Source organism: Clarias gariepinus, chromosome 11 (assembly GCF_024256425.1).
Source record: "Clarias gariepinus isolate MV-2021 ecotype Netherlands chromosome 11, CGAR_prim_01v2, whole genome shotgun sequence".
Classification (NCBI taxonomy): domain Eukaryota; kingdom Metazoa; phylum Chordata; class Actinopteri; order Siluriformes; family Clariidae; genus Clarias; species Clarias gariepinus.
Window position 1 is genome coordinate 12,822,282 of NC_071110.1, and position 21,907 is coordinate 12,844,188.

A 21,907-nucleotide genomic window follows, 5' to 3' on the forward strand; every position below is an offset into this window, starting at 1 on the left:
TAGTTAAAGATCACTTCCACACCCTGGGTAAAGGCAACCACATTTATAATAAATTATGCAAGTATTATGTTGAACTTGGACTAAGAGGGGTACAAAATGGCCATGTTTTTCACAAACATTGTAGAGCAAGATTCTTAAAAAAAAACTACTTAAAAATTTTCATTTTCCGGTTCCTCATATAATTCGAATAATAAAATATAAAAATAATTCTATTGAGGAATAAAACAACATCAAGAATGCATGTAGTTAGTACATGGTAATTAAATAAAATTAAAACCAAGTCTCATAATAATTTTATAAATAATATATATCCCAGCTAAAGACACCTTGGAATACACATTTTATTTTAAGATGCTTTATTTGCAAACAGCATAAAGAGCTATGCAGGCTGGTTCTACAGAATAGCTATTACATTTATGTGTAATTAACATATTCAGGTCCAAATGTAGATTACAATCTGACAATTTGAGATTATAATTCATCAATTTTAGAACAATCTAATAAATTACCCATTATGTATATTTGATCATGTTGTTTATATATGCCTCTAAAACTATTTTCACTAATATTAATATTTATAACTATTATTTTCATATTCAGGCAACCATCTTAAAAAAAAAAATCTCAAAACACATTAAAGTTATAACATTTTAGGCAATCATGTATACTAAGACTGGGGCATTGAGGAAACTAGGACTGGGGGGGATCAAGCATACTGGGGATGGGAATTTAAGCATACTTAGGATGGGGCATCAAGCAAACTGGGAAAGGGTCAACAAGCATACTGGGACTGGGGAATTAAGCAAACTGGACCATAGGGTGGTCACTCCATTTAGGCAGCTTTTTCAGGGTTTCCTCAGTGCTGGTCTGAATGGGCCAACCCCAAGCTTTAAAGAAAGACGTCAAATTCATGTTCACTGCCTTTGAAAATGTTTCAGCATACAAGTTCATCTTTCCATCTCTGTTGTTTGGCACATTTTTCATGTTTTGATAGGCTGCAAAGACTTTCTTGAAAGCATCCCAGCCAAATTTATCCTGTAGCTAAAACAAAACAGATTTATGGTAAGAAGGGGAAGTGTGGAAAACATCCAGAAAATACAGCCACTATATCAGAATTTTAGTCAATTAATGAAGTAAAGTCGGTATTTATTCTCATTCCGTTATATTACTTGTACACATTAAAAAGAAATGCTGTTGCTCTGGGATGCTGCTAATGGGAATGCTGCTAAAGAGCATTTATACAACACTGAGACGAGTGCTAAACAATAAATATATAAAACGTCTCGGGTTACTTTGCGGTAACCCTGTTCACTGAAAAAGCGGGAACGAGATGCTGCGTGAAAACGCCATGGGAAAATCTTTTTGTGTTGCCGATTGTGAAGCATGTGTGTATCAAACACGCCAAATTTTTGGCCTACAGTATATAACCTTGGTCAGTTGACGTCATCTGATGAAGTGGACCTGCAGGTTATAAATAGGAGTGAACTGGAAGCATCCTCAGATCAATTTTGTCTGAAAGGACATCCAGTCATGCAAGCAGTGTGGCATTGGAGCGGAGCATCTCGTTCCCGCTTTTTCAGGAAACAGGGTTACAGCAAAATAACCCGAGACGGGCCCTTTTAAAAGCTACACAGGATGCTGCGTGAAAACACTATGGAAACGAGAATACCAACGCCGCCGCACTGCAAGTGTCTGGGACCCCAGGGTTGTGTTGCGTGTGCACACAATAGCCAAGGTGGTCTCAGACCTAGCTCTGGGAGGCTGAGTCGAGGACCTGTGAGCCCGGAGTAGCATGAACATCCAAACTATAAAATCTAACAAATGTGTGCAGAGAGGACCAACCTGGCGCATCACACACTTGCTGCAAGTGCAATAGATGAGGCAACCCCCCTGGTTGAATGAGCCCTGAATCCTAAAGGCGAAGAGTGACCACGCGCCTCGTAGGCTAGGGCAATAGCATCTCTCACCCAATGTGACAGCGTTTGTCAAGTGGCGGCCGCCCCCCGGTTGCGGCCCCCGTAGCATATAAAAAGCTGCTCTGACTTACGCCACTGGCTAGTGCGATGGACGTTAATCTGAAGAGCACATACTGGACTAAGTACTGTAAGTGAAGTCTTTCCTGCTTTGGAGGTGTAAAAGGCGGAGGACAGAATGCTTCGAGAACAACTGGGTGCATGGTTGAGAATGGAACTTTTGGAAGATAGTTCGGGTGAGGATGCAGAATAGCTTTGACTAGCCCAGGGGCAAAGTCTAGGCAGGAAGGGGAGACTGACAAAGCCTGCAGATCTCCAATTTTCTTCAAAGAAGTAATGGCCATAAGAAAAAAACATCTTGAGAGTCAGAAGCCTGCCAGACGCTAACTATAGTGGTTCGAAAGAGGTGTCAATCAGACCTTTGAGCACAATAGCTAAGTCCCAAGAAGGGACCGTTGCTCTGGTGGGCGGCCTCAACCGTTAAGCTTCACTAATAAAACAGGAAACTAAGGTGTGCTTTCCCACAGAAACCCTTGTCAGAACATGACAAGCCTAAATAATGGCTACGTACGTTCTGAGAGTACTAGGGCATAAGCCAGAGGACAACTTTTCTTGCAATAAAAATGGCCCCTTTTCTCAGCAACGTCTGTAATTCCAGAGTCAGCAGATGCACCCTTTCCGGTTTCACGGAAGTGGAGACCACGCCGTTGAAACGCGGAGGGCGATGTGCAAACTGAATCCTGTAGCCTCCCTCTACAGTGCTTAGTACCCAAGGATATATACCTGGCAGTAGCTTCTACGCTGTCAGTTTCTCAGAAAGGGGCAGAAGTTTTGGCAGCTTGGTTAGACGGTTGGTGGGGCTGGTATGTGTCAGATGTTCGGCATCCTGAAACATGGCAGGAAATGACCGAAGAACTAACATTTCGTTGGAGACCGGTGTTGCCGAAACACCAGTGGTGGCGGAGCATGAACACCGACATCCTGGGGGTGCCAGGGAGAACACTTCATTCTCGAAAGGAATTCTACGCGCCCTTTCCCGGGGTGAACCACCCCCACGGTCCTGGGCGAATGAGCCTCAAGACTTCTTGGTGAAGAAGACAGTGCGCAGGGTTGACTTCTTTGATGCCCGTGAGATTTAGCCCGGTTGCCCATCCAGGGACACCATCGCAGCCATAGAACGGCCGATAGCACTGGCCGTCTGCTTGGTTGCACGAAGAAACAGGTCTGAGCCTTGGCGTTATTCTAGGAATGCCCTATAATGAGCCAGCTATAATGAGTTAGTGCAAGTCTTTTAGCAGGTCAGCCTGGTAAAACCGCCATGGTGTGCAGTGCAGCACCAGATTGACCCGCTGCCTAAAAAGCATTCAGGGAGGATGATGTCCCAGGAGAGAGATAGCCCGCAAGTGTCTCTTCTATCTGGGGCATTATCAAATAACCCCGTGCTTCCGCATCAACGATATTTGAATAAATCGAAGTCGATAACACGAAAACAAGGGATGAGTATGGCTTACGCCAAGAACGAGTTAACTCATCATGGAGGTCGCTAAAGAAGGGGAAAGAGCGTCGTTGAGGCTCTGCCCCCCAGCCACCTGACAGAAACCTGTAGTCTAATTTCGAGCGCTTGGGGGAAGTTTGCTCTTGCGGCCAGTCGATATGCAGCTGCCTCTTTAAAGAAGGTAAGCCGGGCGTGAAGCACTTTATCAGGAGGTCGTCACATCCCTGAAGCCCGAGGAGAGCGTGATTTTCCTCTAAACACTCTAAACAGTAAGTGTGGAGATCGCCCTCCGAAAGAGATTTATCACACAGAGGCACGCAAAATTTGGCGTGTTTGATACACACATGCTTCACAACCAGCAACACAAAAAGATAATCCCATAGCATTTTCACGCAGCATCGAGTGTAGCTTTTGAAAGGGAACAATATTTACAGGAAAATAAATACACCAAATACTTCCCTATTTATTTGCAATTTGTATTTAATATATAATATAATATATATATAATATATAATATAAATTTTATATATATATATATATATATATATATATATATATAAAATAAATACCATAAAATGTGTAGTTGTTTACCTGCATGTACGTTTCCAGGGCTGTCCAGACACTCCATGTGTCCAGATTCCTGCCTCCCTTAGCATAATTCTTAGCTCTGTTCTTTCGTTTTTTTGGAGTCATGTCTGGATGAGCCTTTGCCCTGTTTACCCCAAGCACCTCCTCATGCACATACACTGACCACAAGTTACAGGTGCACTCGGTAGTATGTGGAGGGAACTCCCACGCAGAGCACTGCTGATTATGGCCTAATTCATGAATGGCTCCCCAAATATCCTGTGTACGAGTTGCCTTTGGGTTTAGGAGCTCTGGGACAGAGGTGGAGTGAATCATTATAGGGTAGCCAGCATGCATGTAACCTGTTGAAAAAGGACAGGGGATTGAGAAACCTTGTTAGTCAATTAGTCTCCATCTAAGCAGCTTAGTTGTGCTTTTGACAAATTCCAAATCAAACCTGCAGAGATCTGAACATCGGCAACAAAACGTTCCTTGCGTGGAAACTTGGCAGGTTTTGCAGCCAATTCAGCCACACCCTTCATGATGGAATCCCAGACAGCCGCCACCTTGTCAGGACGGTCCAGTTTACGTATGAAGTCTGAATGTAGGGTAATGATTACATTTTCAAACTCAAGTTCTGTCCAAGGAGCCGGTGCATTACGGATCTCCCTCACCCAGTCTGCTACACTGGTTTGTCCTGATGGAGAAGAAATGTCAAGTTCACTTATTTGGTTACACTAGAATAACTTGTGGTTTTCCAGCATATGTTGCCAGTTTTTACGTCCTCCCCAGACGCATTAAGACCGGGCAGTACATTTGCTACTGACGGTCTGGCTCCTAAGGACAAATTCTTATACAATGTTGTGAATGTCGAAACAGACAATAAGCATGCTCTTGGTCAAGCTGTGGGCCTGCCTCATCTTTTTTGGTCATGAAGATGATGTGCTCTTCCTCTGTGACGACTGTTCAGGGGTTGAGCTTATTGAATTTCTTCCTGGTCTCTTGTTGTCTTCCAGTAAAATTCTTTTGCTTTTAAAGTAAACGTGATACTGTATTGCAGCATCGGCGTAAACTTGCTGAATCATGTAATAAATTAATGTGGCAAAAAATTGTTTATTATTTTATTTATAGACTATAACAACATGGCACCAAGATAACCACCAGCTAATTTAAGGATCACCTAGAAATAATTATTAGCAAACACCCATTTTAGTATTAGTCAGTGCTTTACCAGATTTGTAGTATGGTGCTTTTATGGCTGTTTGTACAACCACCTCCACTCCATTCACTTTGCTCTTTGGTGGTGCAATCAGGTATATAAGGCCTCCCCACAAATTCCAGACCTGCAGCTTCTCACTGTCCAACGCAAATCGCATGTGCACTACAGGAGCACGTTTCAGAATGTCTGCCTCACCCAAGCAATCTGTCTGACATCCAATCTGCAGCTGTAGACATATGGTGCAAACATGAGCTTTACATTATCTCACTTTTACTGAAAATATAAAAATGTATTTCCTTATTTGTTTCAAAAACATAAAAACAAAAAAAAATTTACCATAAAATATTAACTTACATACTAAGCAATGTACTGGCTAAAAGTAATTACCTGCCAACCTTTGCCTTTGATTTCTTGGGGTACTGCAACATCAGACTTCATTCCAGGAGAGAGGTACAGACCTGTGCTTATCCATTCTTCACATTCTGTAAAAATTTTATATCAATGTTATACAGACTAATCGGGTTAAGAATAATCTCAAAAAGTACAAGTACATCCAATGGCTGAAATTATCCACGAGGATTTAAAAGTTTGGATTTTTTTATCGTATCTTCAGTTGTCAAATACAACAAGGAAACAGTAGTTTCCAGATGTGGTTTAATGTATAGTGCCTTGCAAAAGAATTCATGCTCCTTAAACTGCCATATTTTTCCATGTTACAACCACAAATTTAAATGTATTTTATTGGGATTTTATGGACTAGACAAACACAATATGGGACATGATCATGAAGTTGAAGAAAAATAATAAATTGTTTTCTTTTTCTGAAATTGTTTCTTTATTGCAAGCATAATTCGTTTTGGAAGCATGCTTGTATATCAAAGCACTTGTATATCAAAGCACTTGTATAACAAAGTACTTGTATAACAAAGTGAATTTCCCCATAATGGAAACTTAGATGATTCGTTCCACAACCCAAAAATATTAATATAAAAATAATTAATACTAAATTAATTATAATTAATACTATATAAAAAATATAAAGTAAAAATAAAACAAATTAACCTGCACTTTACCGTTGGGGCTACTCTGTAGGATGACTTTGACTCGCTCACGCGCATGTAAGATGGAATGTGGAATGGAATGTGCTCTGTCGAAAAACATCTTTAATAAGGAATCTCTCTAATGACGCTTGCTTTTCTCCCCTTTTGAGAATTTGGTAAAAATTTGACATTGCATTGTCATTAAACAGATTAATTTCTCGCACTGCTACAGCTGTTTTAACCTTTGTCTTAACAGAGACCGTAGTTGCAGTACAGCTTACTAAAGGACAGTCACTACACTTGGACACAGAATTAAAAAAAAAATGCTTTACGCGCAGAGAGAGCCCCTCTGGATCTTTAAAAAGAAACCTTCCTTTTTTGGATTTTTTCCAGAAATTCTCCCTAATTTAGTCATATCTAATTCCTCCCCATCACTAGGGGGCTTCCACAATAAGGCTACTGCTACCACTCAGTCAGGAGGGCCAAAGACTCTCACGTGTTTCCTCCGAACCATGTGACGCCAGCCGCCTGCATCTTTTGGAACTGCTCGCTCATGCACCGTTGGGGGCAGCATAACACACTCGGAGGACAGCGCTATCTGCTCCTTCAGCTCATGTGAGCTCACAGACTTTTACCACTGTGCCACTCGGAGTACCACAGTACACACGCACGAGTGTTGACTATACGAGTGACGCACGAAATAAGACTGAGCATGGGAGACAATGATCCATAATCCCATAGCGCGAGAGAGAAGAATCATGGGCTCAGTTGTGATCATGTGATGCTCGGCAGACTCATGTACAGTACAGGCCAAAAGTTTGGACACACCTTCTCAACTATCTGTCAATGTGTTTTCTTTATTTTCATGACCATTTCCATTGGTAGATTCTCACTGAAGGCATCAAAACTATGAATGAACACATGTGGAGTTCTGTACTTATCAAAAAAAGGTCTCCACAGTCACCGGACCTGAACCCAATCAACATGGTTTGGGGTGAGCTGGACCGCAGAGTGAAGGCAAAGGGGCCAACAAGCGCTAAACACCTCTGGGAACTCCTTCAAAACTGTTGGAAACCATTTTAGGTGACTACCTCTTGAAGCTCATCAAGAGAATGCCAAGAGTGTGCAAAGCAGTAATCAGAGCAAAGGGTGGCTATTTTGAAGAAACTAGAATGTAAAACATGTTTTAAGTTATTTTACCTTTTTTTGTTAGGTACAGAACTCCACATGATTTCATTCATAGTTTTAATGCCTCCAGTGAGAATCTACCAATGTAAATCGTCATGAAAATAAAGAAAAAACATTGAATAAGTGAAGGTGTGTCCAAACTTTTGGCCTGTACTGTATAAAGACCTTGTTTATTTATTAAGTTAAAATTTATTTTATTTGCAAAATGCTCGCAGTACTCGCAATCCAAGGGTCCAATGTAATTTTTTTATTAACCCTGCTTTAAACTTACCCTACTTTAAACTTCTCCACAACTTTATGATGCGGTTTGTCCACTAATGATCTCTAACAAAGCTGTATTTATACTGAGATGATATTACACACAGGTGGACTCACCTTTACTAATTAGGTGACTGCCTGGAGGCAATAGGTTCCACTGGATTTTAGTGAGGGGTATTAGAGTAAAGCAGTGGTTCTCAAAGTGTGGGGCGCGCCCCACTAGTGGGGAATACAGGCATGACAGGTGGGGCGCAATAAACGGGAGGGAATTAGTGGAAAATAATAGCAAAGTACCTATTATAATTCATGCTTTTCTTTATTGACAATAAACATCGGACACTCGAAACTAAACAATCACGTGCAAAGAAATGGATCATTAAGACAAGTAAATTAAAATAACATCAGAGAAAAAGTGGAACCATAGTGCAACAATAACGGTTTAACGACGACATGTTGATTCCAGAGGAACAATATATAAGGAAACATTCGGTATTATGTATGTAATTTCATTTATTCCAATGTGTATGCTGATGTTTCTGTATTTTTTCAGGCAGTACTAGTCTGGCATTTCTAGTTTCCAGTGCGGCAACAAAGTTGTTTTTTGATCCTTCAGGCGCTGAACAAAAGGGAAGATCAATATCGTTCTACGCTTTTTGTTGGTGTGCGGCATTTTGTGATGATCCCTAAATCATTCGTTGCGCCGTAGAGAATAATGGTTTTTATGCTTTTAAACTTGTATAATTTAAGGCGAATGTAGCTGAAAGACAATGTAAAGAGGAAATATATCTGGGTATCTTATTCACGGGTTTATTTACACAGCTATTGAATTCGGAGATGCGAATATCAAACTAACTTTACCGCGGACACAAACAGGTGTTATGCGCTAAAATGCCCCCTGCCACGGATTGCCCAAACCCCCCACACGCATACGCACGTAATCTCTATCAAATATTATATTAGGACATACATTCAAAGGTTTATTATTATCAAATATATTATTACTATTATAATTAACCCTAGGCACGTGACAGCCGTTGAGACGATTAATACAAATCCCCAAAAGTTATTATTTTATGGCACATTTATTTTGTAGGAGTTTGTCAATGTACAAATAACAAATTATTTATCACAAATTGCACTAAATAAATATTGTTTGTGGTGAAAAATTATAGGAAACGATTTTTATTATAAAATAAGCAATATAAAAATATACATGTTGTATATGGAAAAAAATATATAATTTTTTATATTTCTTATTTGTAATTTGTAAACCATAAACCTATGAATTTATGTTCTAATATACTTTTTGAAAGAGATTATGTAGGGGAGGCAATCCGTGGCGAGGGGGGCATTTTAGAGCATAACACCGGGTCAGTAGCGTACTGTATGTAGTGGGCATAATAACATCAATGGATACATTTGTTACATGGACCACAAAAAAGCAGGTGATTCAGCACTATCAGCCTAATCAACCAAAAAGCCTATGATGAAGCCTACTGTATATGTTGCGCTTGGATTCATGGTGGTGATGGTGAGGGTAGAGGAGAGACCTGTGTGTGTTTTGTGTCTTAAACCGCTGGAAGCAGACAGCATGAGACCCAACAAAGTAGGAAGACACTTAGAGACAACACACCCCAGTCACGTTAATAAGCCACTCGACTTCTTTGAAAGAAAGCTCTAGATAAGTGACGAAGTCCTGTTATAACAATTGCACGTGTATTTTATCTGTTTTGAACTTGCAGTTATTTGATCTTATTGGTTTAGAAATTGATATTTCAATAAATAGTACACTTGGCCGTTTTCGTTATCATTTTGTTGACAAGTAGGGCTTGAAAATTCGCCCACCCCCCTTAAGTGGGGAATGACAGAAAATGTTTGAGAACCACTGGAGTAAAGGGAGGAAAATATAAATGCACGCAACACTAATTATCATTATTTTCATAAAAACTATTTCATTTTCTTTTCACTTTACATTGTACATTGTATTGTTTGCTCTTACAAAAAGTATTTTTTGCCATTATGTTTTATTTATTTTATTACCTTCTTGTTGTGAGGTATGCAATGCATATACAGTGGAACCTTGGATTATGAGTAACTTGATCTGTAAAAATGTAACTTAATAAATGAGCAAAGTCTTAATGTAAGTAGTAGTACTCATGCGCTTTGCCTGCTGAGGGACACATGATCACAACTGAGCCCATGGTTCTTTACTAGCACACTACGGGATTATGGGTAATCATCTCACATGCTCAGTCTCAGTACTGTACGTGTGCGTCACTTGTATAGTTAACATCTGTGCGTGTGTACTGTTTATTATAACATTGTGACCATGTGTCAAAGAGCAGTGATTCCCTGTTAGTGTGTGTTCCCCATTAATGTGTGTGTGTGGTTGTGAAAGTTGTCCTACACAGTAGCTACCTCCCCCCTCCTCTTCTCTTGCTTGCACACATAAACACACACACTATTCGGTGCTGCTTGGGATTCTTTTCAAAATGTGTGAAAAGACGCAGTTTTTTGTTCTTGTTGAAGAGGAGGAAGGGGGCTACTTTATTTGAGAGAAGGGATGGCGCTACTATGTACAGTAAGATGAGAGGAGGGAGGGAGTCGTCCTACACAGTAGCACCCTCCCTCCTCCCCTTCTCTCGTCTTAACACATACTGTACACACATGGGGGCACAAACACACAATAATTGAAACACTGCTCAGTCAGGATTCCTTTTAAAGGTAAAGTGCAAGGTAATGTGTTTTATTTTTATTTTATATTCATTATTTTGACTTCCGGTTAGCAGCCACATGGAGTACACGTGTGAGTTAGGTGCTCCGACAATTTTTAATTTCTTTACTCTTACTCGTCTTTAAATGCTGAATTAAATCCTTAGTTTACAATAACTTTATACTCTACCCCACGGCTAACTACTTTTCATCTATAATGGCTACAAGGAGTGGTAAAAGCAGGAAAAAAGACGAAACTGTGACCGCTCTAACAGTCGAGTCTATCTCTGCACTGTTAGATAAACACCGTGAAGCGTTAGCGGCTGAATTTAAATCTTCGTTTAGTTTACTAGAAAGTAAACTGGACCAAATTCAAGCCCAAGTAGAGGACCATGGACAGCGCTTACCTTCACTAGAACTCGCTACAGATGACCTTAGTCAGCGGGTGAGTGAGTTGGAGAACATCTGCTCCGGACTTCAGGAAAGTAACTCTAAGTTAACGGCCAAAGTCGTAGACCTAGAAGGCCGGAGCAGGAGACAAAACCTGCGTGTCCTGGGTCTTCCGGAGGGTACTGAGAGTGGACTCCCTACCGAGTTCTTCTCGAAATTTTTGTGCGAGGTGTTTGGGAGTGAAACGCTTCCATCCCCGCCTGAGATTGACAGAGCCCACCGCATACCTACATCCAAACCCGCTTCAGGTCAGAGACCTCGGCCGGTCATTCTCCGTGTGCACCGGTACCAGGTTAAAGACCTTCTGGTTCGGGAGGCTCGGCGGAGAGGGAAGCTGGAACACCACGGTCAGCAGGTTCGTATCGTGGAAGATTACGCTCCCGAAGTTTTAAGCCAGCGAGCTGAGTATAGAGACGTTATGAGTTATACAACCGTGGACTCCGGCCTTCTCTCCTGTATCCAGCACGGCTCCGGATAACTCTCTCTACCAGACAGAAGAAGTGGCTACGCTCGGTGGAAGAGGCGCAGAAACACATAGACAGTCTGCCGAAAACTACGTAGTGCACTATAGTTTAATTCTTTAATACTACAATTCTCAGGAAAGTACCCTTTTAAACTTTAAATCAAAACTTTTTTTTGTTTTATGTAAACTGTATCGGAGCAGAAGATGGTGTGGTTAGCGGCAGGAAGATTGGTTAGGTGGAGAATGGAAGAATGGAAGAGCTTGCTGCTTTGTTTGTTAGCAGCTATCTTTGTTTGTTTGGGGGCAGTGGGGTGTGTGGGGCAGGGGTGGGGTTCTCCAAAGCCAGTATTGTGTTAGTTCAGTATACACGGTGTATCTTTGATAGGTTGCTCTGTGTTTTACACTTATGTGCACTTCCTCTCAGGTAGAATGAATAGTTCTTTAAACTTTGTGAGCTGGAATGTTAAGGGTTTAAACCATCGCCTTATGTCGCGTTGGGGAGGGCAGCACTACCACTCGACCTTTCAGGCCAAAGCTAGGGGTGTCTCAATTTTCATTAATCCAAACATCTCTTTTGAGCAGCATAATATTATTGCGGATATACATGGTCGTTATATCATTGTTTCAGGGAAGTTATTTAATACTAATGTAGTGTTGGCTAATTTATATGCCCCTAATTACGATGATGTTTCCTTCTTTGAACATTTCTTCTCTGTTCTACCAGATCTGAGTTCATACTCTCTCATATTAGGGGGAGACTTCAACTGCTGTTTAGATCCATCCGCCAATCCGCCACGCTACTTCAGTCCTATCTTTGCAGCTTTGGTATTTCTGACATATGGCGCTTCCTTAATCCAAAAAAGAGAGAATACTCATTTTTCTCACATGTTCATCATCCTTTTTCCAGAATTGATTTCTTCATAGATAATCAATTGATCCCAATGGTTAATTCTTGTGCTTTTCAGAGCATTGTGATATCGGATCATGCTCCGGTTCTTATGTCTCTAAAGATCCCCGATCTACCTCAGATTAATAAAAATTGGCGTTTTAATTCATCGTTACTGATAGAGGATGATTTTGTTAAATTTATGGAAGATCAGATAGTTTTTTTTCTTAAACACAAATGAAACACCTGAAGTGTCATGTTTATCTGTTTGGGATGCTCTGAAAGCCTACCTCAGGGGACAGATAATTTCATACACTGCAAATATGAAAAGGAAGGCATATAAAGAGCGAAAAGATCTAATCAACCAAATTAAAGAAATTGATCAGCAGTATGCTCTATTTAAAAACCCCGATCTGTATAAAAAATGCGTAGAATTGCAAAGTAAGTTTGAACTTATCTCAACACATGTTATCGAACGTCAATTATTAAAGAGTAGGAGCCAATTTTACATTCATGGTGACAAATCTGGGAAACTTTCAGCTAGTCAGTTAAGAGGATTTAGAGCACAACAACACATTACAAAAATTCGGATGGAGGATGGTACCATTACTACCGATCATTCCAAAATCAATGATGCATTTTTATTCTCGATTATTTACTTCTGAGTTCCCAAAAGACCATAGATCAGTTGAGAATTTCCTGACTCAACTAGATATCCTAACACTGTCCCCTGATTCTAAATTAAAATTAGAAGGGCCCATATCACAGGAGGAAATCATTTCAGCTATTTCATCATTGCAATCTGGTAGGTCCCCAGGTCCTGACGGTTTCCCTGCAGAGTTTTTTAAATTATTCTCCTCATACCTTGCACCACAACTAGCTTCGGTTCTATCTGAATCTTTTCAGCAAGGTAAGCTGCCCGCTTCATTTAATAAGGCTCGCATCACCCTTATAGCAAAGAAGGATAAGGACCCAACAGAGTGGTCTTCATATAGACCAATCTCTCTTCTCAACGTGGATGTTAAAATCCTTGCTAAAGTCTTGGCTCATAGATTAGAGAATGTTCTACCCTCAATTATATCTGAGGACCAGACCGGTTTTGTCAAAAATCGTTTTTCTTATTTTAACATTAGACACCTTATGGATATCCTGTACACACCATCAGAGGGGATCCCTGGGTGTGTCCTTTCTTTGGATGCTGAAAAGGCTTTTGATCGTGTGGAATGGGAGTATTTATTTGGAGCTTTAAAAAAATTCAAGTTTTTATCATTTGGGTTAAATTATTATATTCAAGCCCTACTGCCTCAGTTCTGACAAATGCTCAGCAGTCCCAACCATTTAGCCTTCAGCGGGGAACTCGTCAGGGGTGTCCTCTTAGCCCATTGCTCTTTAACCTTGCCATTAAGCCACTAGCAATTGCATTCCGCAGTTGTAGGGATATATCTGGGATTTGGAGGCAGGGAGAAGAACATAAAGTTTCCCTTTATGCAGATGACCATTTACTTTTTATATCAAATCGAATTTAGCTATTTTTCAGGATATAAGCTGAATTTGCACAAAAGTGAACTCTTTCTGCTAAATAATACAGCACTAACAACTGGTATGCACAATTTTCCTTTCAACATAGTGAAAAATCAGTTTACCTATCTCGGTATTACAATCACAAGAAAACATAAACACCTTTTTAAAGAAAATGTCATTAGGTTGTTGAGCCAAACAAAAAAGGCCTTGGGACAATGGTCACCACTGTCCATGTCCCTGGTGGGACGCATTAATGCCATTAAAATGAGTGTTCTTCCTAAATTTTTATATCTTTTCCAGTCTGTACATGTTTTTATTCCCAAATCTTACTTTGGTGCTTTAGATTCAATTATAACTTCTTACCTTTGGAAAGGTAAACATCCACGACTGAATAAGTCCCTACTTCAAAGATCTAAAAGAGACGGTGGCATGGCTCTGCCTAATTTTCGTTTTTACTACTGGGCAGCAAACATTCGATCTGTCATCTTTTGGGCATATTTTCACAACCAACCTAATCGGCCTGCCTGGGTGGAAATGGAGATAAAGTCCGTAAAAAATCTCTCTGTCTCTGCACTCCTTGGATCTGCACTCCCCATCCCCTCTATTAAATCTATCAATAACTCAGTTGTTAGGCATACCTTGAGAGTATGGGCTCAGTTCAGAAAGCACAGCGGTCTTCTGGGCTTCTCTCTGTCCAGTCCTATTGTCTCTAACCATCTCTTCCAACCTTCTTTACATGATTCAGTGTTTCAGGAATGGTATAATAAGGGCATGCTTTGCAAAGATCTGTTTGTTGACCATAGGTTTGCATCATTTGAACAGCTTTCTGAAAGGTTTAACCTACCCAATTCTCACTTTTTCAGATACCTGCAAGTAAGACACTTCATTAGCTCTTCAATACCAAATTTCCCTGAAGCTCCTAATGTAAATATTCTAGATAATCTCCTCTGTTTGTCCCCGTTGCGTAAAGGCCTAATATCTACTATTTATGGTGGATTGATAGGTTTGAGTTACGCCCCTTTGTGTAAAATTAAAACTGCTTGGGAGAAAGATTTAAATTTGTCACTATCAGATGGTACTTGGAATTCAATTCTTAAACTGGTCAACTCAACTTCCTTATGTGCCCGCCACTCTTTATTATAGTTTAAGGTTGTACACAGGGCTCATTTCTCTAAATTTAAACTTTCCCGTTTCTACCCAGACATTGATCCTTTCTGTGATAAATGTAAAAGTGGAGATGCGTCTCTTATTCATATGTACTGGACATGCCCGAATTTGGAAAAATTCTGGAGGGATGTTTTTAAAACCTTGTCGTACATATTGAAATGCAACCTTGAACCAGACCCTCTGATCGCTCTCTTTGGTGTCACTGGAGAGGAAGATAAGCGTCTAACTCCTGCTAAACAGCGTCTGTTATCTTTTGCGACACTCCTGGCTAGACGTTCTATTTTATTCAAGTGGAAGGATGCCACGTCACCCACTCACGCCCAGTGGCTCAGAGATATTATGTCCTGTTTGTCCCTGGAGAAGATACACTACTCAATCCGTTATTCAGACTTGAAATTTCAGCAGGTGTGGGGGCCCTTCCTTCGCTTTTTTCATATACATTTATAGTTTGATTCCATTCTTATTTAATTGTTTGTCTGTTTTTCTTTTCCCTTTTTTTTGCATGCAGAACTAAAAAACTTCCAGCTCCTGGATATATATATGAGATATAAACAGGAGAAAAATGAAAGAAAAAAAAAAAAAATAATAAATAAATATATATATATATATATATATATATATATATATATTTTTTTTTTTTTTTTTTTTTTTTCATTTTTCTCCTGTTTTTTTAGATGCCTGGCGTCTAGCCTTTCTTATACATGTAAAGCTGGCTTGGAGTCAGGGAGGGGTGGGGTGGGTGCTATAGGGTTTATAAGGGGGTCATAGAATCTACAGTATATTGAAACTTTACATGTTTACCCTGTTATATCCCTGTTTAAAATCAATAAAAATATTGTTGAGTATATTCATTTTTTTTTATATGAATATTTACATCTATTGACTTTTCCTTCCCTTATGGCACACCCATATTCCAGGTCTCAAATTGTGAAACAGTGGTTCTGGAATCGTTTTTTAAAACATGAATTGTCCACCCCAATGTGTGCTGTAATCGAAACTAATGATGGATGGACAAAATTTCGCGGAAGGCATTGTATGAGTTACAGTACGTTATATATTTGCAGTAACGTTAGAGGATCTTATTAGACTAAACCCCCATCACCTGTCTTTAAATAAACATTTAAAGTTAGCTAAATTTAATGCTCATACATCATTTATTACTTACAATTCAATGAAATTTGAAGTGTGATGCTTTTAACATTTGAAATTGTTATAAATATTTTTTAGAAGGTTAACAGTGTAGTCAGAAGGTAGCTCAAGCTAGCCAAGTACTGTATGTATTCAATTACAATCTCACTCACTCACTCACTCATCTTCCATACCGCTTTATCCTGTATTCAGGGTCGCAGGGACCTGGAGCCTATCCCAGGAGGCTTAGGGCACAAGGCAGGGTACACCCTGGACAGGGTGCCAATCCACACAGAGCACACACACATACACACACACTCAAACATCCATTCACACACTACGGGCAATTTGGGAACGTCAACTATCAATTACAATCTAAAACTCGAAATAATTTTTTTGTTAAAGAAAGTAAAATCTCTACCTGATGTGTCCGCACTGATCCTGATTCTTGCCTTTGACACTGCAGGTAGGTTGGGTTTGTTGCTAATGATGAACGGCAAAAGTGCATCAGGATCTTTGCACACCCTGTACACCTCACTTCCCACATCAAGCAGAATTCTATCTTTGTTATTTTGAACAGGACATGTCAGACACACCTGTGGAACTCCTGCCCTTTTCACCATATCTGTGATCAGTGCAACCATTGAAGTATATGAAACGCTGTCATAAGCCTGCATGCGCAGATAATTTGTACAATCATTCCTCAGCTTCTGCAGACATTGCTGTTCATGTTCGGTAAGATACTGGCCTTGGATGACATGGCCGGCAAAGCGCCGCATCAAGTCACAAAAATGGTATGGTAGTGTATCACTCTCCCCATCTTGATTTTTTTGCTGGGCTTTATATAAGCCACCATTTATTATATCCGCCATGAGACACAGTCCCATTTTATTGAGGATACGGTTCCCTGGGCAGTCCATCATCACATTGCGATTAGGGTTACACTGTGCCCAGTACCAAGCATGTCCTCCTATCATGAGGCCTCCACCCTCTGCAACAAACTCCTGAATCTGGTGACGTTGAGAATCATCGTAAGAGGTACAGACAAAGACACTTAGATCTTTCATGAATCCGGTGACTTGACAATTTAGTCCTGACTTGCTCAGGACATCATGGGCATAATGAAGTTGGGGAACGATTCCGATGACCCCATTGCGCCCCTCATCAAGCCAGCGTAGAGCGTTGATCAAGAAGACAGACAGTGAATCGCGACCAAGGTAGCCTTCATGAGTGACCACAATTATTCTCCCCTGTCCATAGTAGGCCCCAGCAATAAATGCTTTACCACATGGGGTAAATGCAACAGGAAAGGCCAAAGGTCCATGTGCCATCACATCAGATGCTAAAGATTCACCTCGAACATCAAACTCTGAGACACCTTGGAGTAGAAACTTTAAGTCCTCTTTGAAGTCCTTACCAGTCCTAGGAATAATTTAACATGAACAAAATTAGATATTTGGGGAAATTACAAGAAACATTTATAAACAAACAAAAAAAAGTACAATAACTTTACTTACGACACTGCCAGCCAGCTTGATGGGATTTGCCTAGTCACAGGAAATTTGCCAACTTCCCCTGTAATCGTTGAGAAATAGATTCCTGCCACACTGCACACTTTATTGCCAGGAAAGCAGAGCAGTGAATTTTCTCCTGGGTGGGTTTGAGCCCAGTTCCAAGCCTGACCAGCAATAAGCAAGCCTCCCCCAGATTTAAGAAAGGCTACTAACTCTTTGGCACATGAATTAACACTGTAGGCATCGGTGACATAGACTGCTAAACCAACATTTTTGAAATGTCCTACCTCAGTTTTTATAGAGCTGGAGGATAACTTAACTGCAAGGGATCTGAGACTCTCTTGAACACCTACTGTTTTGCTTTTAGACTCAGTTGGCATAAGCCATGTCAAGGCATTTTCCACCAGGCTTGGGAAACATGTTAAATACATCTCATGTCCCAGCACTACTATACGTCCCTGACCATAGCGAGATGCAGCCATTAGGACCTGACCTCTTGGATTCATTAAGAGTGGGAAGGCATGTCTGCCTATAAGCACAAGATCACTTGGCACTGCACTCCCTTGAAAATCAAGCTCCTCAATCCCATTCATAAGAACACAGTAGTCCAACTCTTGTTCCATCGTGCTTTCGCCTTTTCTTGTTTTGGAAAATGGTTAATCTTTGGTATTTCTGGCCTGAACTAATCTATAAAGATTAGGACTTTTGAGATTGTGGTTCTGTTAAAAGAAAGAAAAAAACACACAAGAAGATCACAACCACACTTATTGGTCTAACAGTTAAAAAATTTGGACCAATAAGTCAATTTAAAAGGCAGCAGTAAAAAAGAAAGAAACATTCATAAAGAACGGTTAGTTTTTAAAGAACTGTTGAACAAAGTCACATTTCAATCAGAGGCAGCAAAATCAAATTGTCTCATGTCAGATTCTATGGTATTACTACTTACTGAATAACTATGAATCAATTGTAGTATAAAAAATATATAAACATATATATTATTAGTAATGCATACTGTATTTTCAAAAAACAATGCTTAATGAGTATTTGTCTCGCTGTTTGTTTTTCATTTGTTTCAGCACATGTCAATAACATCTTTAAAGTGCAGGAAGGTGAGGTAAAAGTGCATTAAATATTAAGGTAAAGAACAAATGCAGTTTTTTCATCTCCAAATAACTGCATTTCCTGCATATGTACTGCATATAAAATGTTATGCACATACAGAATAAGACTTTGGACTATCAACTCACCTACAAGTAACCTGTTTTGGAAGTGCAAGGAGGCAGCACCAATTGAGCTGATTGTTTGTTCTGCCAGAAGCTGAATGGAATAAGGAAACATTCTCTCAACATTAACTTTTTTTACCTAAGATAATAAAACATATAACATTTATTATACAATCTCTCCTTAAAACGTCCAGTTATCAATGTATTCCATTTCTGTCAATATTTCCAATAATTACCCTGCTGTAAGTGATCTTAAATCCCAAAATTACTTGTTTGGGAATTGAGGCAAAACAATCCATGGAACAAAACACGTTTGTGCGACAATTTTTGTACCGATCTTGAAATATTTTTTTTTTATAAAAATTATATGAATATAAATCACATTACACATTTTTTTCATAATTCAGTCATTTACATTTAATTGCCCTGTTCAGTATTTACTCAATGAATTACCTAATATTAACAAATATATTCAATTAATTAACATTTGAGCATTGAGGTTATTATTGCACTGCCTGGCCAAAAAAAGGTTGCCATTTCAGAAGGGTAAAATTATTGGGCTGCATTAAGCAAAGAAAACAACTAAGGAAATTTGAAATAACAAACTGATATATCCAATTCCACAGCAAACAAAAAAAAAGTGCATCATTTGTTCATTCATTTTTATATACAGTATATAACATACAAAAAACAAAGGGAAAAAGAAACACACTTGTATTTTAAATAATTCGTTTTCAAAAAAAGAAACAGATAATGAGCAATTGACATTCTATTTTCTTTTATTTTGGACAGAAGTGGCATGACCGTTTAAAATGAAAGCGAATAACGTTACCCCGTTAATTAATTTACCTTCAATTCTATCTAAACAATATTTATAAAAATTATGTCAAAGGAGTATATACTGTAGAGAGGTACATTTTCTAAAGACAATGTGCCTCTCTAGTCTTCTCTGAAGAAAATGTGAGTGGTCCATGCTGTGGCAAAACATTGGAGTCATGGTAGCAACATGCTAATCACTCTAGCATCACGTTAGCGACATTCTAATCATATTATCATCAGGCTAGCAACATGCTAATCATGTTTTTAGCAAAATGCTAATATAGTTAGCCTAATGCTAGTGACATTCTAATACTGTTAGCATCATGCTAGCAATATGCTAATATTGTTAGCATCATGCTAGCAACATGCTAATATTGTTATCATAATGCTAGCAACATGCTAATCATGTTTGCAAAATGCTAACAGCATGCTAATAAGCAATGATGTTGCTAGGGGGGCATGGCTTATAAGCTTTTTGATAAATGCGAAAGTCTGATTAGTTGCCTGTCTTAAATGAGCCCATCCCCCTGTCTTTACGACAATGGGATCCACAGTTAGGTTCAGTTTCAAAGTTCCTATGTAAGTTCTGATAATATGTCAATTTCCCGCCCACCTCATAGAAAAGTCATGTCAAGCACCTCATTTACAAATGAGCCGCATGATTTAACACCTCTTTCATGGGTCTACAACAAATGGAATGGGACTAGTCATGCACCAAATTCCCCATAATAAGTCAACGGGGCAAATTTGGGCACCTGTTGTGTCCCGGGGGTAAAACTAATACCTTTATAAAGTGGATAAAGGGTGCAAAAAATGTGAGATCAGCTTATTTTTGCAGCTTGGAAAAAAAGGTTCAAGAGAAAAGTACCATTACCGTTCAAAAAAATCAAGAAGGTACAAATCCTGTTAATTTTTAGAGCATTTATTTTATTAATGGATATTTCCAAATGCATTTTGGGAAGACATTAATTATTAGTTATTTCCTTCATTTATTAATTTCTCTGAACTAATAAAGTAAAATGTGATTTTCGGAATGTTTAGAGGCAATTAATACATTAACTATTCTTGGAAGGTTTTTTCCTACATGAACAAAAAATTATGGAAACTACCAAATATTCAAACTTTTCCCCAAACACTTTTCCCTGATGTACCCATTACTGTCGAAATAGGCAAATCTGGAATCATCAATCCATATGACCCTTTTCCGAAGCTCAACCCATTCTTTTTGCTTCCTTGCAAAAAAAGTGAAGCTCAGATTAGCCTCACTGATAAGTGGTTTCTTAAGGCTACACAGTTTTTTAGTCCTCATCCTTTGATTTCTCTTCCTTTCCTAATAATTTCACTGAGCTTTTAAGTGATATCTGTTCATGATCATTCAGGATGTTTTTTCAACCACATTTCTCCAGAAATGGGTTCTTCATGGGGGCAAAACATCACCTCACTTTATGGCACTCATTACACCAAATAAAATGTATTCATTTTATTCTAAAAAGCTAACATGATTTAACTTTTGACTTCAAGTTTAACAGATCAGTGAATTAAATTCTGCCAAGAGAAATGTTACTTACTGCTTATTTCACTAGACCAGTACGCCCAAAGACTTTGTTGCTCGTTGTCCGCTTTCGACGCCGTTATTGTGTGAAAGTTTAAAAGCCCTGCCCATAAAATCCCCCTGCGGCTGCTTTTATGTTGGTTTCAGTTTCTCAGAGAGTTTCTGTTTTGGTTTTTTTAAATGTCACGGAAATTATCGGGCTATTCAGATATATTTTTTAAAATAATAATTAATAAAATAAAACACAATACAAGAAGAAATAAGTAAACCTCCGGTGACAGGACTTGTGTCCGAGGCAAAACCGAAAGTGGGAAGTTCAAAGTCGCACTACTTATTCCTTTTTTTTTTTTTTAGCACAAACTCAAAAACAGTGGCATTAATTGTTTTTACTTGTTAAAAAAATTGGTGTTTCCTTTTTTTTTTTTGAAAAACGAATAATACACGGGTTACTTTGCATTATGTACAGCACCGCGGTGAAGTTGGTTTGACGTTGGACGTTGGATATTCGAGCTCCGGTGTTCCGGGAAATTCAGTTTCCCTATGTTTCCCCGGTCGCGCGCACGCAGATTCGAATCATGACGTCACTCGCTACCAAACGCTGAGAAGGCGAACGAGGATTTTAACAGTTTTTCTCTCGTTTTATGAACTTTGTGAATTAAACAGATAACCTATGCAATTTTCTTTTTATATTTGAAGATAATTCAGACGTTTTAAGCCGCTGCAAAAGACTGG

At 39.2% G+C, this 21,907-nt stretch overlaps 1 protein-coding gene across 2 annotated transcripts in view; it reads right to left on the reverse strand.

Annotated features, from left to right (window-relative positions):
* Nucleotides 1-339: 339 nt before the first annotated feature.
* LOC128533594 (TRPM8 channel-associated factor homolog) overlaps nt 340-21,907 on the reverse strand; it is a 44,441-nt gene continuing 22,873 nt past the window's right edge. The window contains exons 1-9 of one of the 2 annotated variants that reach the window (XM_053507881.1): nt 21,192-21,659; nt 18,829-18,898; nt 17,585-18,300; nt 16,489-17,489; nt 5,642-5,736; nt 5,267-5,480; nt 4,493-4,732; nt 4,060-4,397; nt 340-1,041 (exon numbers count right to left, since the gene is read on the reverse strand). In XM_053507881.1, coding sequence (XP_053363856.1) covers nt 799-1,041; nt 4,060-4,397; nt 4,493-4,732; nt 5,267-5,480; nt 5,642-5,736; nt 16,489-17,489; nt 17,585-18,204 — 2,751 coding nt within the window. In that variant the 5' untranslated portion in view covers nt 18,205-18,300; nt 18,829-18,898; nt 21,192-21,659 and the 3' untranslated portion in view covers nt 340-798. Of the gene's footprint in view, nt 1,042-4,059; nt 4,398-4,492; nt 4,733-5,266; nt 5,481-5,641; nt 5,737-16,488; nt 17,490-17,584; nt 18,301-18,828; nt 18,899-21,191; nt 21,660-21,907 lie in introns of those variants that run through there. The other variant, XM_053507882.1, reaches the window with a different exon arrangement.